At 43.2% G+C, this 25,586-nt stretch overlaps 1 protein-coding gene across 2 annotated transcripts in view; it reads right to left on the bottom strand.

Annotated features, from left to right (window-relative positions):
- The window catches only part of SEMA4D (semaphorin 4D), a 170,426-nt gene that overhangs the window by 17,635 nt on the left and 127,205 nt on the right, over positions 1-25,586 (bottom strand). For both annotated transcript variants that reach the window (XM_077139543.1, XM_077139544.1), the window contains exon 17: positions 25,121-25,327. In XM_077139543.1, coding sequence (XP_076995658.1) covers positions 25,121-25,327 — 207 coding nt within the window. The remainder of the gene's footprint in view (positions 1-25,120; positions 25,328-25,586) is intronic.

Here is a 25,586-nt window from a genome sequence, read left to right as displayed (position 1 = left end):
AGATGGCAGCTTAGCAATGTGTGCATTTTAGTTCGTCCTCCAAAACAACTACTAAATAACCAGAAACGGTACAGAACAGCTTCCGGAGCCACATCAGTGACCAAACACACAGAGTACCCCAGTCTGAACCAGTTGGACCAGCTGTGAGCCTCCCCAGAACCGTGAGTTCCCCAAGCTGTGGGTGGCCGGCGCCCCTCCCCCACAGGCTGCTTCCCAGAGGGGATGGAAAGAGACTAACAGCAGCAGGGGTTTAGTCCAACCAAACACCAATTGTGGCATTAATTAGCGAATTCTGACTACTAAAAATAGGCCCCCAGCTCAAGTGAAACTGGTCAAGGCGGAGGTCGTTCATTGGGCTAATGGAAAAAAGAGGAAAGGAGAGGAAACAGAAGTTTTTGTGGCTGTGTCTCTACGGAGACCTGGCTGCCTCTGGATTCAACAGTGGGACTTCTCAGGCTGCAACTGCCCCAGGCATAGGCAGAAACGGACTTTTTCAGGGCTGTCTCCCACCTGTGCCTTCCCCAGGGGAGGGGTGAAGCCGAACTCAGATGGAATCCCTCCCTCAAGGAATCCAGAACCCAGGGCTTGGCAATTTAAAGCCATTAAAACCAGCCTACAACCTCTCCTCTGTCTCCACCACACCCCCAGCAGGGAGAGTCTTCCAAAGTTAAAGGTGCCACAACATCTTTTGCTGGTGGGACTTGCAGGCAGACAAGGGCCACATATTGGGCAGGATAAGAAAAACAGAGCCCAAAGATTTCACAGGAAAGTCTTTCTTTTTTTTTTTTTTTTAAGAAAGGAATCCAGGTTTTAATCATTAAATGCTGTGTTAGAGAGATTTGTTAGGCCAAGAAGAGAAATAAAGTAAATGTATGTTTTTAAACTTTCATTGAACTTGCTGTGCTCTATATTCCTGAAATCAAAGATTGTAAAAATGAGGCAAAGATTTTTTTTTCTTTTAACATGGGCAGGCACCGCAAATCGAACCCGGGTCTCTGGCATGGCCGGCGAGAACTCTGCCACTGAGCCACCATTGCACAAAATAAAGATTTTAAAGGTGAAACTCCTCATCTGCCAAAGAAACGTTTTACTTTTTCTTTCTTGTGAAGATCCTTATGCCTGCGTTACTTTCAAAGTTTGTAGAACATTGCATAGGTAATTAGTAAGACATAAAATGATAGTCGTTTTGAAACTAAAAATGGCTCAAATTTGTATTATGGGATGTAGATGAATTAGCCCTTAGGCTTAATTTTTTTTTATTAATTAAAGAAAAAAAAGAAATTAACACAACATTTAGAAATCATTCCATTCTACATATGCAATCAGTAATTCTTAACATCATCACATAGATGCATGATCATCATTTCTTAGTACATTTGCATCCATTTAGGAAAAGAACTAGCAAAACAACAGAAAAAGATATAGAATGTTAATATAGAGAAAAAAAGACACAAACAAAAAACTATAGCTCAGATGCAGCTTCATTCAGTGTTTAACATGTTTTAATTTACTTTACAATTAGGTATTATTGTGCTGTCCATTTTTGAGTTTTTGTTTCTAGTCCTGTTGCACAGTCTGTATCCCTTCAGCTCCAATTACCCATTATCTTACCCTGTTTCTAACTCCTGCTGGTCTCTGTTACCAATGACATATTCCAAGTTTATTCTCGAATGTCGGTTCACAACAGTGGGACCATACAGTATTTGCCCTTTAGTTTTTGGCTAGACTCACTCAGCATAATGTTCTCTAGGTCCATCCATGTTATTACATGCTTCATAAGTTTATTCTGTCTTAAAGCTGCATAATATTCCATCGTATGTATATACCACAGTTTGTTTAGCCACTTGTCTGTTGATGGACATTTTGGCTGTTTCCATCTCTTTGCAATTGTAAATAATGCTGCTATAAACATTGGTGTGCAAATGTCCGTTTGTGTCTTTGCCCTTAAGTCTTTTGAGTAGATACCTAGCAATGGTATTGCTGGGTCGTATGACAGTTCTATATTCAGTTTTTTGAGGAACCGCCAAACTGCCTTCCACAGTGGTTGCACCATTTGACATTACCACCAACAGTGGATAAGTGTGACTCTTTCTGCGCATCCTCTCCAGCACTTGTCATTTTCTGTTTTGTTGATAATGGCCATTCTGGTGGGTGTGAGATGATATCTCATGGTGGTTTTGATTTGCATTTCTCTAATGTCCAGGGACATTGAGCATCTCTTCATGTGCCTTTTGGCCATTTGTATTTCTTCTTCTGAGAGGTGTCTGTTCAAGTCTTTTTCCCATTTTGTAATTGGGTTGGCTGCCTTTTTGTTGTTGAGTTGAACAATCTCTTTATAAATTCTGGATACTAGACCTTTATCTGATATGTCATTTCCAAATATTGTCTCCCATTGTGTAGGCTGTCTTTCTACTTTCTTGATGAAGTTCTTTGATGCACAAAAGTGTTTAATTTTGAGGAGCTCCCATTTATTTATTTCTTTCTTCAGTGCTCTTGCTTTAGGTTTAAGGTCCATAAAACCGCCTCCAATTGTAAGTTTCATAAGATATCTCCCTACATTTTCCTCTAACTGTTTTATGGTCTTAGACCTAATGTTTAGATCTTTGATCCATTTTGAGTTAACTTTTGTATAGGGTGTGAGATACGGGTCCTCTTTCATTCTTTTGCATATGGATATCCAGTTCTCGAGGCACCATTTATTGAAGAGATTGTTCTGTCCCAGGTGAGATAGCTTGACTGCCTTATCAAAGATCAAATGTCCATAGATGAGAGGGTCTATATCTGAGCACTCTATTCGATTCCATTGGTCGATATATCTATCTTTATGCCAATACCATGCTGTTTTGACCACTGTGGCTTCATAATATGCCTTAAAGTCAGGCAGCGTGAGACCTCCAGCTTCATTTTTTTCCTCAAGATACTTTAAGCAATTCGGGGCACCCTGCCCTTCCAGATAAATTTTCTTATTGGTTTTTCTATTTCTGAAAAGTAAGTTGTTGGGATTTTGATTGGTATTGCATTGAATCTGTAAATCAATTTAGGTAGGATTGACAACTATATTTAGTCTTCCAATCCATGAACACAGTATTCCCTTCCATCTATTTAGGTCTTCTGTGATTTCTTTTAGCAGTTTTTTGTAGTTTTCTTTATATAGGTTTTTTGTCTCTTTAGTTAAATTTATTCCTAGGTATTTTATTCTTTTAGTTGCAATTGGAAATGCGATTCGTTTCTTGATTTCCCCCTCCACTTGTTCATTGCTAGTGTATAGAAATGCTACAGATTTTTGAATGTTGATCTTGTAACCTGCTACTTTGCTGTACTCATTTATTAGCTCTAGTAGTTTTGTTGTGGATTTTTCCGGGTTTACGACGTATAGTATCATATCGTCTGCAAACAGTGATAGTTTTACTTCTTCCTTTCCAATTTTGATGCCCTGTATTTCTTTTTCTTGTCTAATTGCTCTGGCTAGAACCTCCAACACAATGTTGAATAATAGTGGTGATAGTGGACATCCCTGTCTTGTTCCTGATCTTAGGGGGAAGGTTTTCAATTTTTCCCCATTGAGGACGATATTAGCTGTGGGTTTTTCATATATTCCCTCTATCATTTTAAGGAAGTTCCCTTGTATTCCTATCTTTTGAAGTGTTTTCAACAGGAAAGGATGTTGAATCTTGTCAAATGCCTTCTCTGCATCAATTGAGATGATCATGTGATTTTTCTGCTTTGATTTGTTGATATGGTGTATTACATTAATTGATTTTCTTATGTTGAACCATCCTTGCCTACCTGGGATGAATCCTACTTGGTCATGATGTATAATTCTTTTAATGTGTTGTTGGATTCGATTTGCTAGAATTTTGTTGAGGATTTTTGCATCTCTATTCATTAGAGAGATTGGTCTGTAGTTTTCTTTTTTTGTAATATCTTTGCCTGGTTTTGGTATGAGGGTGATGTTGGCTTCATAGAGTGAATTAGGTAGCTTTCCCTCCACTTCAATTTTTTTGAAGAGTTTGAGGAGAGTTGGTACTAATTCTTTCTGGAATGTTTGGTAGAATTCACATGTGAAGCCGTCTGGTCCTGGACTTTTCTTTTTAGAAAGCTTTTGAATGACTGATTCAATTTCTTTACTTGTGATTGGTTTGTTGAGGTCATCTATTTCTTCTTGAGTCAAAGTTGGTTGTTCATGTCTTTCCAGGAACCCGTCCATTTCATCTAAATTGTTGTATTTATTAGCGTAAAGTTGTTCATAGTATCCTGTTATTACCTCCTTTATTTCTGTGGGGTCAGTGGTTATGTCTCCTCTTCCATGTCTGATCTTATTTATTTGCATCCTCTCTCTTCTTCTTTTTGTCAATCTTGCTAAGGGCCCATCAATCTTATTGATTTTCTCATAGAACCAACTTCTGGTCTTATTGATTTTCTCTATTGTTTTCATGTTCTCAATTTCATTTATTTCTGCTCTAATCTTTGTTATTTCTTTCCTTTTGCTTGCTTTGGCGTTAGTTTGCTGTTCTTTCTCCAGTTCTTCCAAGTGGACAGTTAATTCCCGAATTTTTGCCCTTTCTTCTTTTCTGATATAGGCATTTAGGGCAATAAATTTCCCTCTTAGCACTGCCTTTGCTGCGTCCCATAGGTTTTGATATGTTGTGCTTTCATTTTCATTCGCCTCGAGATACTTACTAATTTCTCTTGCAATTTCTTCCTTGACCCACTCGTTGTTTAAGAGTGTGTTGTTGAGCCTCCACATATTTGTGAACTTTCTGGCATCCGTCTATTATTGATTTCCAAATTCATTCCTTTATGCTCCCAGAAAGTGTTGTGTATGATTTCAATCTTTTTAAATTTTTTAAGACTTGCTTTGTGACCCAGCATATGGTCTATCTTTGAGAATGATCCATGAGCACTTGAGAAAAAGGTGTATCCTGCTGTTGTGGGGTGTAATGTCCTATAAATGTCTGTTAAGTCGAGCTCATTTACTGTAATATTCAAATTCTCAGTTTCTTTATTGATCCTCTGTCTAGATGTTCTGTCCATTGATGAGAGTGGGGAATTGAAGTCTCCAACTATTATGGTATATGTGTCTATTTCCCTTATCAGTGTTTGCAGTGTATTTCTCACGTATTTTGGGGCATTCTGGTTCGGTGCATAAATATTTATGATTGTTATGTCTTCTTGTTTAATTGTTCCTTTTATTAGTACATAGTATCCTTCTTTGTCTCTTTTAACTGTTTTACATTTGAAGTCTAATTTGTTGGATATTAGTATAGCTACTTCTGCTCTTTTCTGGTTGTTATTTGCATGAAATATCTTTTCCCAACCTTTCACTTTCAACCTATGTTTATCTTTGGGTCTAAGATGTGTTTCCTGTAGACAGCATATAGAAGGATCCTGTTTTTTAATCCATTCTGCCAGTCTATGTCTTTTGATTGGGGAGTTCAGTTCATTAATATTTAGTGTTATTACTGTTTGGATAATATTTTCCTCTACAATTTTGCCTTTTGTATTATATATATCATATCTGATTTTCCTTCTTTCTACAATCTTCTCCATACCTCTCTCTTCCGTCTTTTCACACCTGACTCTAGTGCTCCCTTTAGTATTTCTTGCAGAGCTGGTCTCTTGGTCACAAATTCTCTCAGTGACTTTTTGTCTGAAAATGTTTTAATTTCTCCCTCATTTTTTAAGGACAATTTTGCTGGATATAGAAGTCTTGGTTGGCAGTTTTTCTCTTTTAGTAATTTAAATATATCATCCCACTGTCGTCTAGCTTCCATGGTTTCTGCTGAGAAATCTACACATAGTCTTATTGGGTTTCCCTTGTATGTGATGGATTGTTTTTCTCTTGCTGCTTTCAAGATCCTCTCTTTCTCTTTGATCTCTGACATTCTAACTAGTAAGTGTCTTGGAGAATGCCTATTTGGGTCTATTCTCTTTGGGGTGCGCTGCACTTCTTTGATCTGTAATTTTAGGTCTTTCATAAGAGTTGGGAAATTTTCAGTGATAATTTCTTCCATAAGTTTTTCTCTTCCTTTTCCCTTCTCTTCTCCTTCTGGGACACCCACAACATGTTTATTTGTGCGCTTCATATTGTCATTCAGTTCCCTGATCCCCTGTTCAAATTTTTCCATTCTTTTCCCTATAGTTTCTGTTTCTTTTGGAATTCAGATGTTCCATCCTCCAATTCACTAATTCTAGCTTCTGTCTCTTGAAATCTACCATTGTAGGTATCCATTGTTTTTTCCATCTTTTCTACTTTGTCCTTCACTCCCATAAGTTCTGTGATTTGTTTTTTCAGTTTTTCTATTTCTTCTTTTTGTTCAGCCCATGTCTTCTTCATGTCCTCCCTCAATTTATTGATTTGGTTTTTGAAGAGGTTTTCCATTTCTGTTCGTAAATTCAGCATTAGTTGTCTCAGCTGTATCTCATTTGAACTATTGGTTTCTTCCTTTGACTAGGCCATATCTTCAATTTTCCAAGCATGATCAATTATCTTCTGCTGGCGTCTGGGCATTTAATCAGATTTCCCTGGGTGTGGGACCCAGCAGGTTGAAAGATTTTTCTCACAGGAAAGTCTTTTAACCTGCTGGGTTTCACTCTCAGGGAAAACTGATGCAGGTGACTCCTTCCCCCTGATAGGAGGCCAGTTTAGTCCGAGAAAACCCAGCTGGAGTCTATACCTACGTAGACCCTCCTAAGGGTGGGGAGGGAAAACACATCATACAAGCAGGGCTAGAAACAAGAAAACAAGAACTGAAAAATTATCCTCTGTTAAACAAAACCTAAGCTAGAGGTCCAGAAAAAGCTGAACTGAAGGTCAAAGAACAGACAGACAACAAATTCATCTAGCAAGAAAGCCCTAGGTAAGAAAGTGAAAGCAATCTCCAGAATAAACTAATTAAGGTAATTAAATGTCTAGACTCCAGCAAAAAATAACAAATCACACCAGGAAAATTGAAGATATGGCCCAGTCAAAGGAAAAAACCAATGGTTCAAATGAGATACAAGAGCTGGAATAATTAATTCAGAATATGCAAACAGACATGGAACAGCTCTTCAAAAACCAAATCAATGAATTGAGGGAGGATATGAAGAAGGCAAGGAATGAACAAAAAGAAGAAATGGAAAGTCTGAAAAAAACAAATCACAGAACTTATGGGAATGAAAGGTACAGTAGAAGAGATGAAAAAAACAGTGGAAGCCTACAATGGTAGATTTCAAGAGACAGAGGTTAGGATTATTGAACTGAAGGACGGAACATCTGACAACCAACCAGAAACAGAAACTGTAGGGAAAAAAATGGAAAAATATGAGCAGTGACCTAGGGAATTGAATGATAATATGAAGCGCACAAATATAAGTGTTGTGGGTATCCCGGAAGGAGAAGAGGAGGGAAAAGGAGGACAAAAACTAATGGAAGAAATTATCACTGAAAATTTCCCAACTCTTATGAAAGACCTAAAATTACAGATCCAAGAAGTGCAGCACACCCGAAAGAGAATAGATCCAAATAGACATTCTCCAAGACACTTACTAGTCAGAATGTCAGAGGTCAAAGATAAAGAGAGGATCTTGAAAGCAGCAAGAGAAAAGCAATCCATCACATACAAGGGAAACCCAATAAGACTATGTGTAGATTTATCAGCAGAAACCATGGAGGCAAGAAGACAGTGGGATGATATATTTAAATTACTAAAAGAGAAAAACTGCCAACCAAGAATTCTATACCCTTTGAAGCAAAATTATCCTTCAAAAATGAGGGAGAAATTAAAACATTTTCAGACAAAAAATCACTGAGAGAATTTGTGACCAAGAGACCAGCTCTGCAAGAAATACTAAAGGGATCACTAGAGACAGATACGAAAAGACAGAAGAGAGAGGTGTGGAGAAGAGTGTAGAAAGAAGGAAAATTAGACATGACATATAAAATACAAAAGGCAAAATGGTACGGGTATTAAAGTACTACCTGTACAGTAATAACACTAAATATTAATGGATTGAACTCCCCAATCAAAAGACATAGACTGGCAGAATGGATTAAAAAACAGGATCCTTCTATATGCTGTCTACAGGAAACACATCTTAGACCCAAAGATAAACATAGGTTGAAAGTGAAAGGTTGGGAAAAGATATTTCATGCAAATAACAACCAGAAAAGAGCAGGAGTAGCTATACTAATATCCAACAAATTAGACTTCAAATGTAAAACAGTTAAAAGAGACAAAGAAGGATACTATGTACTAATAAAAGGAACAATTAAACAAGAAGACATAACAATCATAAATATTTATGCACCGAACCAGAATGCCCCAAAATACGTGAGGAATACACTGCAAACACTGATAAGGGAAATAGACACATATACCATAATAGTTGGAGACTTCAATTCCCCACTCTCATCAATGGACAGAACATCTAGACAGAGGATCAATAAAGACTGAGAATTTGAATATTACAATAAATGAGCTCGACTTAACAGACATTTATAGGACATTACACCCCACAACAGCAGGATACACCTTTTTCTCAAATGCTCATAGATCATTCTCAAAGATAGACCATATGCTGGTCACAAAGCAAGTCTCAACAAATTTAAAAAGACTGAAATCATACAAAACACTTTCTCATATTATAAGGGAATTAAGTTGGAAATCAATAATAGGAAGAGCACCAGAAAATTCACAAATATGTGGAGGCTCAACAACACACTCTTAAACAACCAGTGGGTCAAGGAAGAAATTACAAGAGAAATCAGTAAATATCTCGAGGCGAATGAAAATGAAAACACAACATATCAAAACTTATGGGATGCAGCAAAGGCAGTGCTAAGAGGGAAATTTATTGCCCTAAATGCCTATATCAGAAAAGAAGAAAGGGCAAAAATTCGGGAATTAACTGTCCACTTGGAAGAACTGGAGAAAGAACAGCAAACTAACGCCAAAGCAAGCAAAAGGAAAGAAATAACAAAGATTAGAGCAGAAATAAATGAAATTGAGAACATGAAAACAATAGAGAAAATCAATAAGACCAGAAGTTGGTTCTATGAGAAAATCAATAAGATTGATGGGCCCTTAGCAAGATTGACAAAAAGAAGAAGAGAGAGGATGCAAATAAATAAGATCAGACATGGAAGAGGAGACATAACCACTGACCCCACAGAAATAAAGGAGGTTATAACAGGATACTATGAATAACTTCATGCTAATAAATACAACAATGTAGATGAAATGGACGGGTTCCTAGAAAGGCATGAACAACCAACTTTGACTCAAGAAGAAATAGATGAACTCAACAAACCAATCACAAGTAAAGAAATTGAATCAGTCATTCAAAAGCTTCACAAGAAAAAAAGTTCAGGACCAGACGGCTTCACATGTGAATTCTACCAAACATTCCAGAAAGAATTAGTACCAACTCTCCTCAAACTCTTCAAAAAAATTGAAGTGGAGGGAAAGCTACCTAATTCACTCTATGAATCCAACATCACCCTCATACCAAAACCAGGCAAAGATATTATAAAAAAAGAAAACTACAGACCAATCTCTCTAATGAATAGAGATGCAGAAATCCTCAACAATATTCTAGCAAATCGGATTCAGCAACACATTAAAAGAATTATACATCATGACCAAGTAGGATTCATCCCAGGTATGCAAGGATGGTTCAACATAAGAAAATCAATTAATGTAATACACCATATCAACAAATGAAAGCAGAAAAATCACATGATCATCTCAATTGATGCAGAGAAGGCACTTGACAAAATTCAACATCCTTTCCCTTTGAAAACACTTCAAAGGATAGGAATACAAGGGAACTTCCTTAAAATGAAAAAGGGAATATATGAAAAACCCACAGCTAATATCATCTTCAATGGGGAAAAACTGAAAACTTTCCCCCTAAGATCAGGAACAAGACAAGGATGTCCACTATCACCACTGTTATTCAACATTGTGTTGGAAGTTCTAGCCAGAGCAATTAGACAAGAAAAAGAAATACAAGGCATCAAAATTGGAAAGGAAGAAGTAAAACTATCACTGTTTGCAGATGGTATGATATTATATGTTGAAAACCCTGAAAAATCCACAGCAAAACTGCTAGAGCTAATAAACGAGTACAGCAGAGTGGCAGGTTCTAAGATCAACATTCAAAATCTGTAGTGTTTCTATACACTAGTAATGAACAATCTGAGGGGGAAATCAAGAAATGAATTCCATTTACAATTGCAACTAAAAGAATAAAATACTTAGGAATAAATTTAACTAAAGAGACAAAAGACCTATACAAAGAAAACTACAAGAAACTGTTAAAAGAAATCACAGAAGACCTAAATAGATGGAAGGGAATACCGTGTTCCTGGATTGGAAGACTAAATATAGTTTAGATGTCATTTCTACCTAAATTGATTTACAGATTCAACACAATACCAATCAAAATCCCAACAACTTACTTTTCAGAAATAGAAAAACCAATAAGCAAATTTATCTGGAAGGGCAGGGTACCCCGAATTGCTTAAAGTATCTTGAGGAAAAAAATGAAGCTGGAGGTTTCACGCTGCCTGACTTTAAGGCATATTATGAAGCCACAGTGGTCAAAACAGCATGGTACTGGCATAAAGATAGATATATTGACCAATGGAATCAAATAGAGTGCTCAGATATAGACCCTCTCATCTATATACAATTGATCTTTGATAAGGCAGTCAAGCCAATTCACCTGGGACAGAACAGTCTCTTCAATAAATGGTGCCTAGAGAACTGGATATCCATATGCAAAAGAATGAAAGAGGACCTGTATCTCATACCCTAAACAAAAGTTAACTCAAAATGGATCAAAGATCTAAACATTAGGTCTAAGACCATAAAACAGTTATAGGAAAATGCAGGGAGATATCTTATAAATCTTATAATTGGAGGCAGTTTTATAGACCTTAAACCTAAAGCAAGAGCACTGAAGAAGGAAATAAATAAATGGGAACTCCTCAAAATTAAACACTTTGTGCATCAAAGAACTTCATCAAGAAAGTAAAAAGACAGCCTACACAATGGGAGACAATATTTGGAAATGAAATATCAGATAAAGGTCTAGTATCCAGAATTTATAAAGAGATTGTTCAACTCAACAACAAAAAGACAGCCAATCCAATTACAAAATGGGAAAAAGACTTGAACAGACACTTCTCAGAAGAGGAAATACAAATGGCCAAAAGGCACATGAAGAGATGCTCAACGTCCCTGGCCATTAGAGAAATGCAAATCAAAACCACAATGAGATATCATCTCACACCCACCAGAATGGCCATTATCAACAAAACAGAAAATGACAAGTGCTGGAGAGGATGTGGAGAAACTGTTGGTGGGAATGTCAAATGGTGCAACCGCTGTGGAAGGCAGTTTGGCGGTTCCTCAAAAAGCTGAATATAGAACTGCCATATGACCCAGCAATACCCTTGCTGGGTATCTACTCAGAGGACATAAGGCAAAAGACACAAACGGACATTTGCACACCAGTGTTTATAGCAGCATTATTTACATTTGCAAGGAGATGGAAAGAGCCAAAGTGCCCATCAACAGACGAGTGGCTAAACAAACTGTGGTATATACATACAATGGAATATTATGCAGCTTTAAGACAGAATAAACTTATGAAGTATGTAACAACATGGATGGACCTTGAGAACATTATGCTGAGTGAGACTAGCCAAAAACTTAACGACAAATACTGTATGGTCTCACTGATATGAACTGACATTAGTGAATAAACTTGGAATATTTTGTTGTTAACAGAGACCATCAGGAGATAGAAATAGGGTAAGATATTGGATAATTGGAACTGAAGGGATACAGACTGTGCAACAGGACTGGATACAAAAACTCAGAAATGGACAGCACAATACTACCTAACTGTAATACAATTATGTTAAAACACTGAATGAAGCTGCATGTGAGAATGATAGAGGTAGGAGGTCTGGGGACATAAATGAAATCAGAAAGAAAGATAGATGTTAAAGATTGAGGTGGTATAATCTAGGAATGCCTAGAGTGTATAATAATAGTTAAATGTACAATGTACAATTTTAAAAATGTTTTTGCATGAGGATGGTAATATTTTAAAATGTCACCTTATGTGTGAGACTAAAGCAAAAAATGTTTATTTGTTACAAAATTTATATTTTGACTAGTGCATTTCCTAATATAACTTATGTAGATAGTTTGATTGAATGACATAAGTACTTGGAATCTCAGGTAGGACATGAGATTTTGCTGGTTTGTCCAGAGTGATGCCCCGATGAATCCCACCAGTGATTCGATCAGTGAATGGAAAAGTATTTGCAAAGCCTCCTTCGGGGAATGGTGAGAACGGGGAGAAATTCAACTTCCCCCAGTTGAATTCTTGATATTCTCACAAGCAGTGTGGACAACCAAAGCTATAGGCAGATCCCCCAGTCTTGAGGTTTGTTCATATGAAACTTAACCCCACAAAGGATAGGTCAAGTCTACTTAAAATTTAGGCCTAAGAGTCACCCCCAAGAGAGTCTCTTTTGTTGCTCAGATGTGGCCTCTCTGTTCAGCCAACATGACGAGCAGTCTCACCACCCTCCCCCTCTCTACGTGGGACATGACTCCCAGGGGTATGGACCTTCCTGGCAACGTGGGACAGAGATCTTGGAATGAGCTGAGACTCAGCATCAAGGGATTGAGAAAAACCCTAGAATGAGCTCAGACTTAGCATCAAGGGATTGAGAACACCTTCTTGACCAAAAGGGGGAAGAGGGAAATGAGACAAAGTGTCAATGGCTGAGAGATTCCAAACAGAGTCAAGAGGTTATCCTGGAGGTTTTTCGTATGCATCAAGTAGATATCATCTTGTTATTCAAGATGTAATGGAGAGGCTGGAGGGAATTGCCTGAAAATGTAGAACTGTGTTCCAGTAGCCATGTTTCTTGAGGATGATTGAATAATGATATAGCTGTCAAAATGTGACTGTGTGATTGTGAAAACCTTGTGTCTGATGCTCCTTTTATCTACCTTGTCAACAAAGGAGTAGAACATATGGAATAAAAATAAATAATAGGGGGAACAAATGCTAAAATAAATTTAGTTTGAAATGCTAGTGATCAATGAAAGCGAGGGGTAAGGGATATGGTAGGTATAATCTTTTTTTTTCTTCTTTCCTGTGTTCGTTTTATTTCTTTTTCTATTGTCTTTTTATTTCTTTTTCTGAATTAATGCAAATGTTCTAAGAAATGATGAATATGCAACTAAGTGATGATATTGTGAATTACTGATTATGTATGTTGATGTTTTAATTGATTTCTTAATTTTTTAATAAATTAAAAAAAATTTTATTGCTGTATTTCTCTGGTTTCATATGCATACATATGTATATATACAAACATGCAATTTGCATGTATTTGTATATGCATAGAGGTATCTGGTATTATCAATCTCTATCTATCCTTTCACGTTTACGTACACCAAAATAAAGCTAGGCTCTTTTATCTGTGGTATGGACAGACGAGTAAAAAATATGGATTAGAAATAAATAATAGGGGGAACAAAGGTTAAAAAAATTGAGTAGATTGAAATACTGTGGTCAATGAAAGGGAGTGTTCAGTGGTATGGCATGTATGAGTTTTTTGTTTTTCTTTCTTTTGCAGGAGAGATGCAAATGTTCAAAAAAAAGATCATGGTGATGAATATACAATTATGTGATGATATTGTGAGCCACTGATTGTAACCATGTCAAGAATGCTTGGTCTTATTCATTGTTTATAATAAAATTATGCAAAAATAAATAAATAAAGCTAGGTATGAGTATATGCAGGTGACAGGATTTTCTTATTCTTTTTTTGCTTCTCTGTATGATCCTGATTTTCTCACAAGGAGCATGGACTCGTTATTTCAGGAAAGGAGAATATAACCACATGCAAACTTCCCTTCGCCTGTTCAGGAATGTCCATTTCTGTGCTTGCCAGCATTTCCCTAACTTTCTGTGACATGCACATGGCTCTTTGGGAGGGAAGGTGGCAGGCAGCTTGGGGAATGGCTGCAGGTTCCAGGACTCAGCCCTGCTTTTAGGTCCAAAACAAAATGGTACACATACACACACCTCGAGGCTGCTGGAGAAATCAGGAAATCAGAGGGGAGGGGAAGAGGGTGGCTGGGAAACCCTTCCGGATCACCAGGCTTGGAGTTAGCACCACCCCTCAACCCCATAAAAAGCCGGGCTGGTGTTGGCCCCACCACAACCTGACCTCAAACCGCCTGCAGGGCCTCCTCCAGGAGGCAAGGAGCAGCACGTCTGTCTCACTTCAGACTTGCTCAGAAATCTCTCCTAGGAAGAAGGCACTGAGGGGAAAGAGGTCTTAACAGGGACTCAGGAAAAGGTCCGGCAGGGTCCTCGGCTCTCAGCAGAGGCAGTACTGTTACCGAGAAATCAGTATTTAAGGGATGATTTGATTATTGAATCATTACATAGATAGTCCTTTTTGCTTTCTGATATACTGGAGTGAACAGAGGGAAATACCTGAAATCTCTAGATGATAATCCCGCTACCTTGATCTCTGATAGTGATTGTACAGCCTTCATCTCTGCCCCTGAGTGTAAACCCCGTGACTAACTTTCATTTGTACCCAGTTATCCAGCTTTTCAATTTTGGAGTCTTGTAACCACTAAAAACAGCCCCTAATGTTTATTGATGAAGGGTCTTAGGTCAGCCCAGAGCTCACCCACCCCAGGTCCAAAGTTATCTTAATGACCGAGATGGGATCTAACCAAAGTGGGCCCACCTGGCATGCGTAGTAACTTAGACTCTCACCTACATGTCACCTGGGCCTCATTTTAATACTAAAACCACGCCCAGCATCATATTAAGGCTGCTGCTTTCTTACATGTGTTCTGTGAATAGCTCATGTCCTCAATCTCACATGCTCAATAACCTGATCACCTCTGATTACATCATCTGGAACCACGGTGCTCATTCTCCTAAACCTGCCCACCTTCTAATTCTATAAAACTATCAGAGTTACCGCAGTCCGGGGAGAGAGATTTTGGGCTGCTAGGCCATTTGCTCTCCTACTACGTGTCTAGTAATAAATTCCTATTTTTGAATCCCTTGTGTCTCAGGAATTGGTTATTGAGCGCATTGGGCAAAAGAATCTGTGGCCTTTATCCAATAACACTGCCTCACGCCCAAGGACAAGCCCAGGAGATGACCCGACCCTAAGGTGTCAGCTGCATGGCCCAAACAACCCAGGCTTCACCCCATCTGGCCCCAGCTCAGCCACTACCGCCCGTCTGTGTGACACAGTGTCCCACCCGGAAGCTGCTCCAAACATCCCCTCGTGCAGACAGACTTGTCTCCGGTGCCCAGCATCGCAGCACGATGCGGGATTTCATTTCTGGGCTTGTCAGATCACACAGATGCACAGGCTACTTTCTAGAAAGTGCACCCTGTCAGGTGGCTGATTCGAGCCCTGCTGGGCCATATCACCCGTGCCTGAGACCTCTCGGTAACAGGCATGGAGGAGCAGCCTGGAAAGAGAGGGCAGAAAACCGACACCTCTGCAGAACCATTCCATCAAACTAAAGGAAGCCTTGAGAATAAACATGGTTTTGGGCTTTGGCATCTCCAGGGACGCAGAGGAAGGGCTGGGCTCCAGGTGCTGCAGTGGTAGAAATGGAATATACCAGAATACCACCGTCGTCGCCGCAGCTCTCCCGGCACGATGAGTCAGTGCCAGCTCATAGGCCAAGTTTAGGAGAGAAAATAAAAGGGCAGCTGGGACCTAACTCAGAGAGGACAGAAGAGAGGCCGGGTCTCCGGGCGCTGGGGCAGAATGTCCAGGAGGAACGGGCCAGGCCAGGGCTCTGCTAGCAGCTGCCCGCATGCCTGGGGGCATGCGCCTTACTGGATTTTCTCATAGAATCCCCTCAGACACCCGCTCTCGTTTGCTTTTCTTACACGCTTAAGGGGCCGCTTCCAGGTCACACTGTGGGAGCCTGCCTCCAAGCAGGGTGAGCTCTCAGGAGCGGAACTCAGGGACCAGCTCTGTTGGGTCATCTCCTGGGCTTCTGGTGGCAGAGTGAGGTTCAGGGTCAAGAAGAGAGAGTGAGAAGTTCTGAAAGGGGGGAGGGCAAGGAGGCAGAAATCTCTTAGAAGGCCTGGGAGGGGTCCCTGGGGGACATGCAGGGATGCTAAAGAGGGACCACAACGCCCTGCTGTAAAATGCTGTTCTCTAATGCGCCCTGAAACGGTTTCTGCTTTGAGGGTCACAGAGCACTCAGCCCGACTCTGGGAGGCTCAGGCAGGGCCCCCCTCCCCATCGCTGGATTCCAGGACAAGGAGCAGCAACGGGTGCCCAGTGTCCTTGATTCAGTGCTTCTGGGGAAGGACCAGGCATGTGTGTGTGCATGTATACGTGTGTGTGTGCCTGTACATATGCATGCATCTATGCATGTGGATACGAGTATGTATAGATATGCATGTGTATGAGTGCCTGTGTGCATGGATGCATCCATGTATGTGCATATCTGTGCATGTATATTTGCATGTGCATGTATGGAAGCATGTACTGTTTGTTGTACATGTATATGTGTATTCTTTTCCAATCCATCATAGACAATACTATCCTAAAATATAAAAATGAATTTGTTAGAAAAAACTGTATTTACCAAAATCAAAGACATTCAAAATCGAATCCAGCGACAGGCAATCAGCCGTCAGATGCTCCAGAAGCTCCCACGTGGCAGCTGTGGACAGCTCAGGCAGGTGGGCCACACCTGTTCCTGGGCTCTCCCTCTCCAGATGGATGGCAGAGATGTGTGGGCCAGTGGCTGCTGAGGTGCCAGTCTGATCATCCCTGCCCCTCCTTGTCCTACACCCAGGTGGACTGCTCATGTCTCAAACCCGTGCCAGCTTGGCCCTCGGAGAGCTTATCCAGGGAGTGATCATGCTTGGGGGTGACCCCAGGCCTTCCTGAGGCCACCCCACCCTGCAGTCCTCCCACCTTGGTATGGAAAGGACAGTCCCACTTGCAATGCTGCCTGGGAGGGAGAGCAGGTTTCCAGCTGGGAAGGTTCTGGACCCTTCCTTTTTAGAAACCATTCCTATCCTGCCTGATGGCGATGGGCACTAAATCATTCACTAAGTGCCTTACTGGATTTTCTCATAGAATCCCCTAACCTCTAGTGGATTTTCTCACCAAATCCCCCAACTCCTAGGGGATTTTCCAAGTGAATCCACCAATTCCTTGTGGATTTCCTTGCCAAATCCAAGCCCTAGTAGGTTTTCTCACGGAATCCCCCATGTGTCCCTCCCAGTCCTACTCACTCCTTTGCTCTTGGCACTTGCCACTGGGGCATTTTCATCAGTGGATCATTCCTACTTCACAAGCGAGAGCTCTGGGCACAGTCGGTAAGCAGGGGTCTGCATACAGGCAGCCCCTCTCATGGGTGGCCTCCTTGAGCAACTGCACTGTTGCTGGCACAAGGCGGCAGTCTGCTCACCCCCAGCCCACCCTCCAGCTTTTCAGGTAGATGACAACATAGAATGCCTTCACTCCACACCGCTGGGCCCCACACTCCCTCTAATATCACTGGGAATACCTGCCTCTCCACTTTCCTGAGCATCAAAACAACTTGTCCAGTGGCCTCCCTTGCCATTCATAGCCAGCCCTGCCTGCCCATCCCACCCACATGCCACAGGGGGCCTTGCCTGAGGCAGCCACATCTCAGTGGGAGACCTCCACAGCTCCCCTTCTCATCAGAGCCCCCGGGCCCTGGTGTCCCTCCCTGTCCTGCTTGCTGCTCTGTTCTTGCCACGGGGGCATTTTCTATGAACCTGCTCTGGCTCACTTTTCGGGAGGGTTTTGTCCTTGCAGGTGCTCCGGCCTCTCCTGGGGTGGTAGCCTGGCCTGGCTGTCAACCACAAACACGTGGCCTTTGCCTGGCTGCCTAGCATCTTACTGCCTTCCCCAACTCCATGGGACCTCCTTGAGGGTAGAGACTATGCTGACACCTTCTGTCACCTGCCTTCCATAGAGCTGGTTCAAAGGCTTCCCAGGGAGATGCTCAGAGCCAGTGGCAGAGGCAGGATCTCCACACCTGATCTCCCAGCTGCCTTCCTCAAGGCGATGCCAGACCAAGGATGTGCTCCACCCAAACAAAGTCAACTAGCAAAGCTGCGTACGCCAGGCAACAGTGTGGGAAAGCCCACAGGGGCAGCCAATGTGTTCCCCGTGGTCCCTGCTGCTGGCAAGGCCAGAGGAATCCCAGGTATCCCACCAAGAACTCTGCAAAGGAGACTGAGGGCTGTGCATACCATTACCTGGCAGGAGGGAGGACCTACACACACTGTGTTTAGAAATAACTTTTAAGGGTGGTACAACAGTGGCTCAGTGGTAGAATTCTCTCCTATTGTGCTGGAGACCTGGGTTCAATTCCCAGAGCCTGCCCATGCAAAAAATAAAAATCCTTATAAGGAAAACATAGAAGGAAGAAAAGAAAATGAGTTTAGAACTTTAGAATGCAGGTGGCTGGCTGGTCTTCCTCCCATTGTGTCCTTGCCAGCTCTAGATCTGGGGGTCAGCCCTGGCCCCAGAAAGGACCTGCGCCTGAGAGGCAGAAAGACAGACATGGACATCATGGCTCCACCACATCGGGGTCCTGTGGGCAAGCCACTTACAACTGCTCTCAGATTCTTAAGGGGGTGTCTTAGTTTGCCTGAGCTGCTATGACAAATACCACAAGATGGGTCAGCTCAAACTATGGGAATTTATTGTCTCATGGCATTGAGGCTAAGTGAGGTCCAAAATCTCAATAATGCCAAGAACTCTTGTTGTGGTTTGAAATGATGTATGGACCCTAGAAAAGCCATGTTTTAATCCTAATCCCATTTTGTAAAGGCAGCCCTTTCTTTTCATTCCTATTCAGTATTGAATGTTTGAAACTGTAATTAGATCATCTCCCTGGAGATGTGATTTAATCAAGAGTGGTTGTTAAATTGGATTAGCTGGAGGTGTGTCTCCACACATTTGGGTGGGTCTTGAGAAGTCTCTGGAGTCCTATAAAGAGAAAACATTTTGGAGAATGAAGGCGTTTTGGAGAGAGCAGGGAATGCTGCAGCACTACGAAGCAGAGAGTCCATGAGCCAGAGACCTTTGGAGATGAAGAAGGAAAACGCCTCCCAGGGAGCTTCATGAAACCAGAAGCCAGGAGAGAAAGCTAGCAGATGATGCCATGTTCACCATGTGCCATTCCAGCTGAGAGAGAAACTCTGACTACATTTGCCATGTGCCTTCTCACTTGAGAGAGAAACCCTGAACTTCATCAGCCTTCTTAAACCAAGGTATCTTTCCCTGGATGCCTCTGATTGGACATTTCTATAGACTTGCTTTAATTGGAACATTTTCTTGGCCTTAGAACTGTCAACTAGAAACTTATTAAATTCCCTCTTTTAAAAGCCATTCCATTTCTGGTATATTGCATTCCGGCAGCTAGCAAACTAGAACAACTCTTTTCTCTCCAAAGACTGTGGCATCGCGGTGCTGGCTGCGGACAATCCTTGGGGTTCCTTTGCATCCTCATGAAGTAGCGAGGTCCTTTCCTCTCTCCTCTGGGTCCCCTCTGACTTCTGGCTGCTCCCTGTGGTCTGACTCTGGCTTCTGGTAGCTTCTCTCTCTAAGGACTCTGGTAATCCAGATTAATGTCTACTCTGTTCCAACTGGCCAAGCCTTAACTAAAAATACCATCTTCAAGGGGATGTAGATTAAGACTAAGGGCCTAAACCAGGGTGCCAACCCAGTCTACCGCACAGGGGAATCATGACATCGCTGCTGTAGGGCTGGTATCATCCTAAAATGAGATATTTCACAAAGCTCCCCTTCCAGAGCCTAGCTCACAGTAGGGACTCCATACACAGGCTGGTGGCTGTTTAAGAATGTGCTTTCCCTCTAAACAGGGCATGGGGGGGTCTGCATCCACCCCATACCCCCACCTCTCCACTGATTCTAGGCTCGGTGACTCCTTGGCCAACAGGCTCTGTCACAGCAGAAGTGACATTATGCCAATTTTCAGACCCAGGCCTTTACAAATGGCAGTTTGATGTCTTATCTCTTGGGATGCTTACTCTTGGAACACAGTGTATTAGTCAGCATTCTCCAGAGAAACAGAACTGACAGAATGGAAATACACACACACACACACAATTCCTACAATAAATATTAACACATTTATTATAGGAATTGGCTCATATAATCATGGGGACTGACAAGTTTGAGATCTGGAGAGGCTGTAAGTTGAAAACTTCAATGAGGATGACACTGATTCCCTAGGACATACTGGCTGAATAAGGGTCAAAAATTTTTCTGACTTCAGAAATCCTCAGTTATGACTTTAGGACCTCCAACTGACTGGATCACTGCTGAGAGCACTCTCCTTTGCTGATTGTAGATGCAGTCAGCTGTAGATGCAATCACTAACTATAGATGCAAGTGCGAAACACACTCACAGTAACAATCAGTCCAGAGCTTGCTTGATCAAACAACTGGACACAAAACTTAGCCAAACTGATCCATGAACTTAATCACACCCAAATACCATGCTCTGAGGAAGCCCAAGCAGCCTCGAAAACAACTCTGCAAGGAGATCAACTGCTCCCCTCCAAGGAACTGAGGTCCTAGCTGACAGCCAGAGCCAACTTACCATCCATGTGGTAAGCCACCTTGGAAGCAAAGCCCTAACCCCATTTAAGACACTTAGCTGACTTGTAGAGCAGAATCAAGCTACCCACCATGAGCCCTAACCAAACTGGGATTGTTGCTATATTACACTATTAAGTTTCATGGTGGTTTGTTAGGAAGCAATAGATAACTATAATCTGTTTTGACTCTAACCTCATCTGGAGCCCCATTTCTTGGCCTCCACTCCTATCTGAAGATTACAAAAGCCCTCTGAGCCTCTGTGGTACCCCAACATCACAACCCTCTCCCTCTTGCCCACCGCCCCAGAGGAAGGTTCCTATAATAAGATGTCTTAAGATGTCAAGAGGACCCACAACAAGTCTTCTTGGCTGAGCACTCAAAGCTTCCATTACCCCACTCTATTGGCTCATCTTCCTTCCTACAGCTGTCCCACTAGCTCCCCCCTAAGGCTCCCCCAGACCACTGTGATCCTGCTCTCTATCCTGGAATGCCCACTCCCATCTATTTCACCCCCCACCCCACCCAAGAATCATTGTCACCAGCCAAGCCTGTGTCTCCAAGCAGGAACAGTGATAGCTTCCACAACACCCTCCCTAAGTGGCCCAGCATGGGGAAGTGCGGTAGTCTCATGACTGGACTTGCAGTTGAAGCTCAGGTTGGAAGCCCACTCACAGGCTGAGTGTCCTGGACAGGTCATTATCCTCTGCACATCCTCCATTCTTGAGGATGGATTTCAGCTGATGGCCACCCTTCCTATCCCCCCGGGGTGTGGGAAACCTGACAAGATGATGCAACCATAGCCCTATAAATTCCATGGCTTGTAGAAGGAGGTATGACTTCCAGAGTTTTAGAGCAGAAGGAAGGTTAACCCCTTCCTAATGACAGATCTGCTAGTAGTGCCACTGAGAGCTCAGCAGATGCTGGGTATGCATATGAGTTAATGTTTCTAGAACCTCCCCAGAGGTTCCAGAAGGTGTGCTTCATAAGTCAAGTGAGGTCATCTTTCTCTTCTACAATACACTGAGGATCCCGACCTATTTCATATCCATGGCCAACATGTCAATGCCTCCATTTTCCCAGACCACACAAACAACACAAGAAACCTGGCTCGAACTGTTTTATTCCTCTAAGTAGAGGGCTAAGAAACAGGCAACCCCATGCCAGGATCAAGACGGGGCTGGAAGGCCCACAGAACTAAAGCTTTTCATGTACGTTCTTCCTTCAAACTCAGACTAAAAACACTTTGCTGGGTCTCTAATCAGAGGGTGTCAAAACCACTTAGGACAACTTCTCTGAGTACAGCTATTTTAGGAAAGAAAAAAACCCAAGTTGAGGATCCAAACCAGCCCACCCCGGCCAGCTCTGGGGAGAACAGCATATACCAGCCAGCCTTCAGGCAGCTGGGAGGAGACAATGGAAGAAACCTCAAGGAGAGGAAGTTCAGAGGGACACTGAGACTCACCTGAAGCACTATTTCTGATGTCCCTGGTCCTGGGCCTTAAACCATCAAAACTAGTCTTTGACTTGGGGGAAAGTGCTAAAGGCAGCAGGCAACAGAAAACTGAACATGGGGTGATGTTATCTCTCTTAGAAGAGTCTCCCAGGACTTCTAAGAAACTCTCTGCAATCTGAATGTGGATCCAGGAAGCCTTAGGTCTGTTGACCTCAACCCAATCATCCAGTACCACCCGTGTCCCTTGGACGAATCTGTTCTGGGGAAATTCAGAACTCATGGGGCCCCAGGCCCAGAGGGAGCTATGGGGTGTTCTAGGTTCACTCTATGCCAGCCTGCCCTGATTTGACCCACCCTTGAGAGGACATAAGTCAGCTCTTCCCCATCTGCAATGGAACATGTCACCCCAGGCTCCCTTAGCAAAAGGACTGCCATGTTATAGCCTCGATGGAGCAAGGGAGGTGGGAGGAGAAAGCTCCCAGAGAGGGGGAAACATCCTACAGAGGAGACAATGAAACCATGAGAGGACTGGGGGTGGGGGAGTGATAAAGGAGAGAACTGGAGCCCTCAGTTTCCCACCCATTCAGTCCATTCTGAGCACATACAAGGGGTCAGGGTCCAGCTCCAGGTCTCAGGAAATTCATACTGCTTCCTCTGTGCTCTCTGAAAGCTCGGCGGTGCCAAGGGCTCCTCATCTCTCAGCTCCTTACTCACCCTCTAGGCCCTCTGCTTTCTAAGGCGGGGGCTGGAAGACTACGAACTAGGTCCTCTGATCTTTGCCATCAGCCTTCCATCAGGTTCTGCCATGGTGGGCTCTGGCGGTAGACTGGAGAGCAGAGGGAGGGAACAAACGTCTCCCTGGCTCCTGGTGACAGACCTGAAGTGGCAGCCACAGCACCGACAGCAGCTGTGCAGTGGCAGCAAAGAAGCCAGGGCTGGCTACAGGAGATGGCAGGCTCCTACACAAGCAGCTTCATCCCAGGAGCCAAAGTCTTGGGGGCTCAGCGAGCACAGGCCCCGAGGATCATCATTTTTTTCCACTCCTCCTGCCCTGCAGGTGGTAGTGCCTTCTTGAGGCTAGTCAATTTGGGGTAAGCTCACTGTGATGGTTTGAAGCTATGTGTAGCCCCCCAAAGCATATCCTTAAAGTTAACCCATCTCCGTGGGTGTGAACCCATTGCAAGCAAGACCTTTTAACGGGGTTGCAACAGAATGAAAAAGCCACGGAAGCAAGAAGCTAAAATTCAGTGGAACCCAAAAGAGAATGGAGAGAGGAGGTGCTGCAACGTGACAAACTAAGGACCAAGAATTGCCAGCAGCCAGCCCCAGGAGGCCAGTCTTCGGGGAGAAAGCACTGCCTTGATTTGGTATTTTTCCCAGTCCCAAATCATGAATGAATAAATTCCCACTGCTTAACCACTTCATGGTATTTGCTTGAGCAGCCTAGGAAACAAAAACTTACTTTCCTATTTCTACTCTCCCCATCCTTCCAAAAGCTTTGTAAACAATGTCCTGCAATGAATCCCCTGTATTTTGAAATATCTGGGATGGTTTCTATTTTGACACAACAGCAACTCTGTTTCCCCAGGCAGCAATCTTTTCACTCTCCTCCAATTCCATGGCCACGTGTACAAATGCAGAAATGAACACATTCACACAGGTACCCCTTATGTAACAAGTCACTGACACCTGAGACCCTCAAATTCACAAACAGCAGGGCTCCCGACTGCGTAAGCCTGAGTACATCATCAGCCAGCAGGGCAGCACCCCCAGACCTCGACAGCTCCTCTTAGCCCCACATCACGCTTTCCCAGTCTTCCCAGCAGAGAAGTTTCCTAACCGCGTGCCCACCAACAACTCGGCTGCTGCCCCGGAACGTGGGTCACTTGCAAGGCCAGGAAGCTGCCCTCGGGTGAAACATTTGGACGAAAGACACCAACCCCGTGTCCAAACCACCACAGGGGACCCAACCCTGCACCGAGCAGCCAAACCAGGCCACTCAAACCAACCACAGCTCAAATACACATCTCCCCAGAGCTCCAGTTTCAGAGGCAACTTGGGTCCCCAACCACAGCCCAGGCAGGGCCCTGCAGCTGCAAAGATATTCTAGACTGACAGCTGGCACGCAGGCCACAAAAAGATGCTTCGAGCTTATTTAAAAAGGAAACAGGCAGCAGCTTAAGACTCTTAGTATCTTTTCATAGTTTGTTTAAAATCTCAAAAAACAAAACTGTGTTTTTGCCCCTCAATAATTCTGTTCCTCCCTGTTGGACAAACCTCCCCATCTCCCACTCCAGGCATTGAATGTGTTGCTTGTTTTCTTTCTACATCTACGGGTAAAATATAAGACTGCACACAGGACTGTCAGGGGGTTCCCGATGTCCAGCAGACTAAAACTTTGGGTTGGCCATTCTACTGCTTTTTAGGAGCAGATGTTCCACCAGAAGGGGTATGCAAAGTAGGGCAGATATTTATGTCAATGGGAGGTACAGCAGACTCTGTTTTTTTCTGTTTTTAAACATCACTTAAGTGAGCTGTTTAAAAAGCCCTGGAAAGCTTCAGGAAGTTCTGAAGTTAATTTTTTTTAAATTTCTGAATACACCACCTTCCAAACCGTCCTTAGAAACCTCAGTGCTGCCCTGCACCATCGGCACACCACGGCCCACGGGCCACACGGAGCCAGTGGCCGGTTTAGGTAAATCACATTTAACTTGAACTCGATGGTGATGTTCCTGCAAAGTTAAAAATACCCACCCTCTGGCCCTTTACAGGAAAGGTTTGTTGCCACCCGCTCAGTACTGAGACCAGCTTTGGGCTGATCGTTTACAACGCAACAGGAGCATGGGATGGCCCTGGCATGTGGACATCCTGCTTCAGACCTGGCACTGAGGATCGGCCTTCTCCAGGGCCTGGGGAAGGAGACGGGGATGACAGGGGCCTGCCCGGCAGGAGGTGCTGCTACTCACCTGCGGCCTGGCAGAAGAGGTGGAAGGTCCCCTGGGCGAGCACGTGCTGGGCCTGGTCGCTCAGGAAAGGTGGCAGCAGGGCAACTGCTGGGGCCGCAGAGCCCGAGCCCAGGGCCGGCCAGGGGCTTCGGAGAGGAGGAGATGAATCGGGGCCCAGACAGGACAGGGAGAAGGAGCCAGGAGGAGGGAAGGGCAGAGGAGACGAGGCTGCGAGACAGAGAGGACAGAAAAGAAAGAGGGCACTGAGGAAAAGTCGTCAAGGACGTGTCACAGGCGGCAGGAGGCAAGAGACAATGAGACGGACATGCAGGTGACAGGAAAAGAAAGTGACAGTGGCCTCTGGCCCAGCCCAGCCCACCGTCTGCCCCCTTCCCCCCAGTCCCTGTGCTGTGCAGAGAAATAAGGCGGGAGTGCAGGGGTGCTGTAGAGGCACCCCAGGAAACACAACCCTGCTTCCCAACACTGA

The sequence above is a fragment of the Tamandua tetradactyla genome, chromosome 2 (genome assembly GCF_023851605.1).
Source record: "Tamandua tetradactyla isolate mTamTet1 chromosome 2, mTamTet1.pri, whole genome shotgun sequence".
In the NCBI taxonomy this organism is placed as follows: domain Eukaryota; kingdom Metazoa; phylum Chordata; class Mammalia; order Pilosa; family Myrmecophagidae; genus Tamandua; species Tamandua tetradactyla.
Note: the sequence above shows the minus strand (reverse complement) of the source record. Positions and strands in the feature narration are given on the sequence as shown.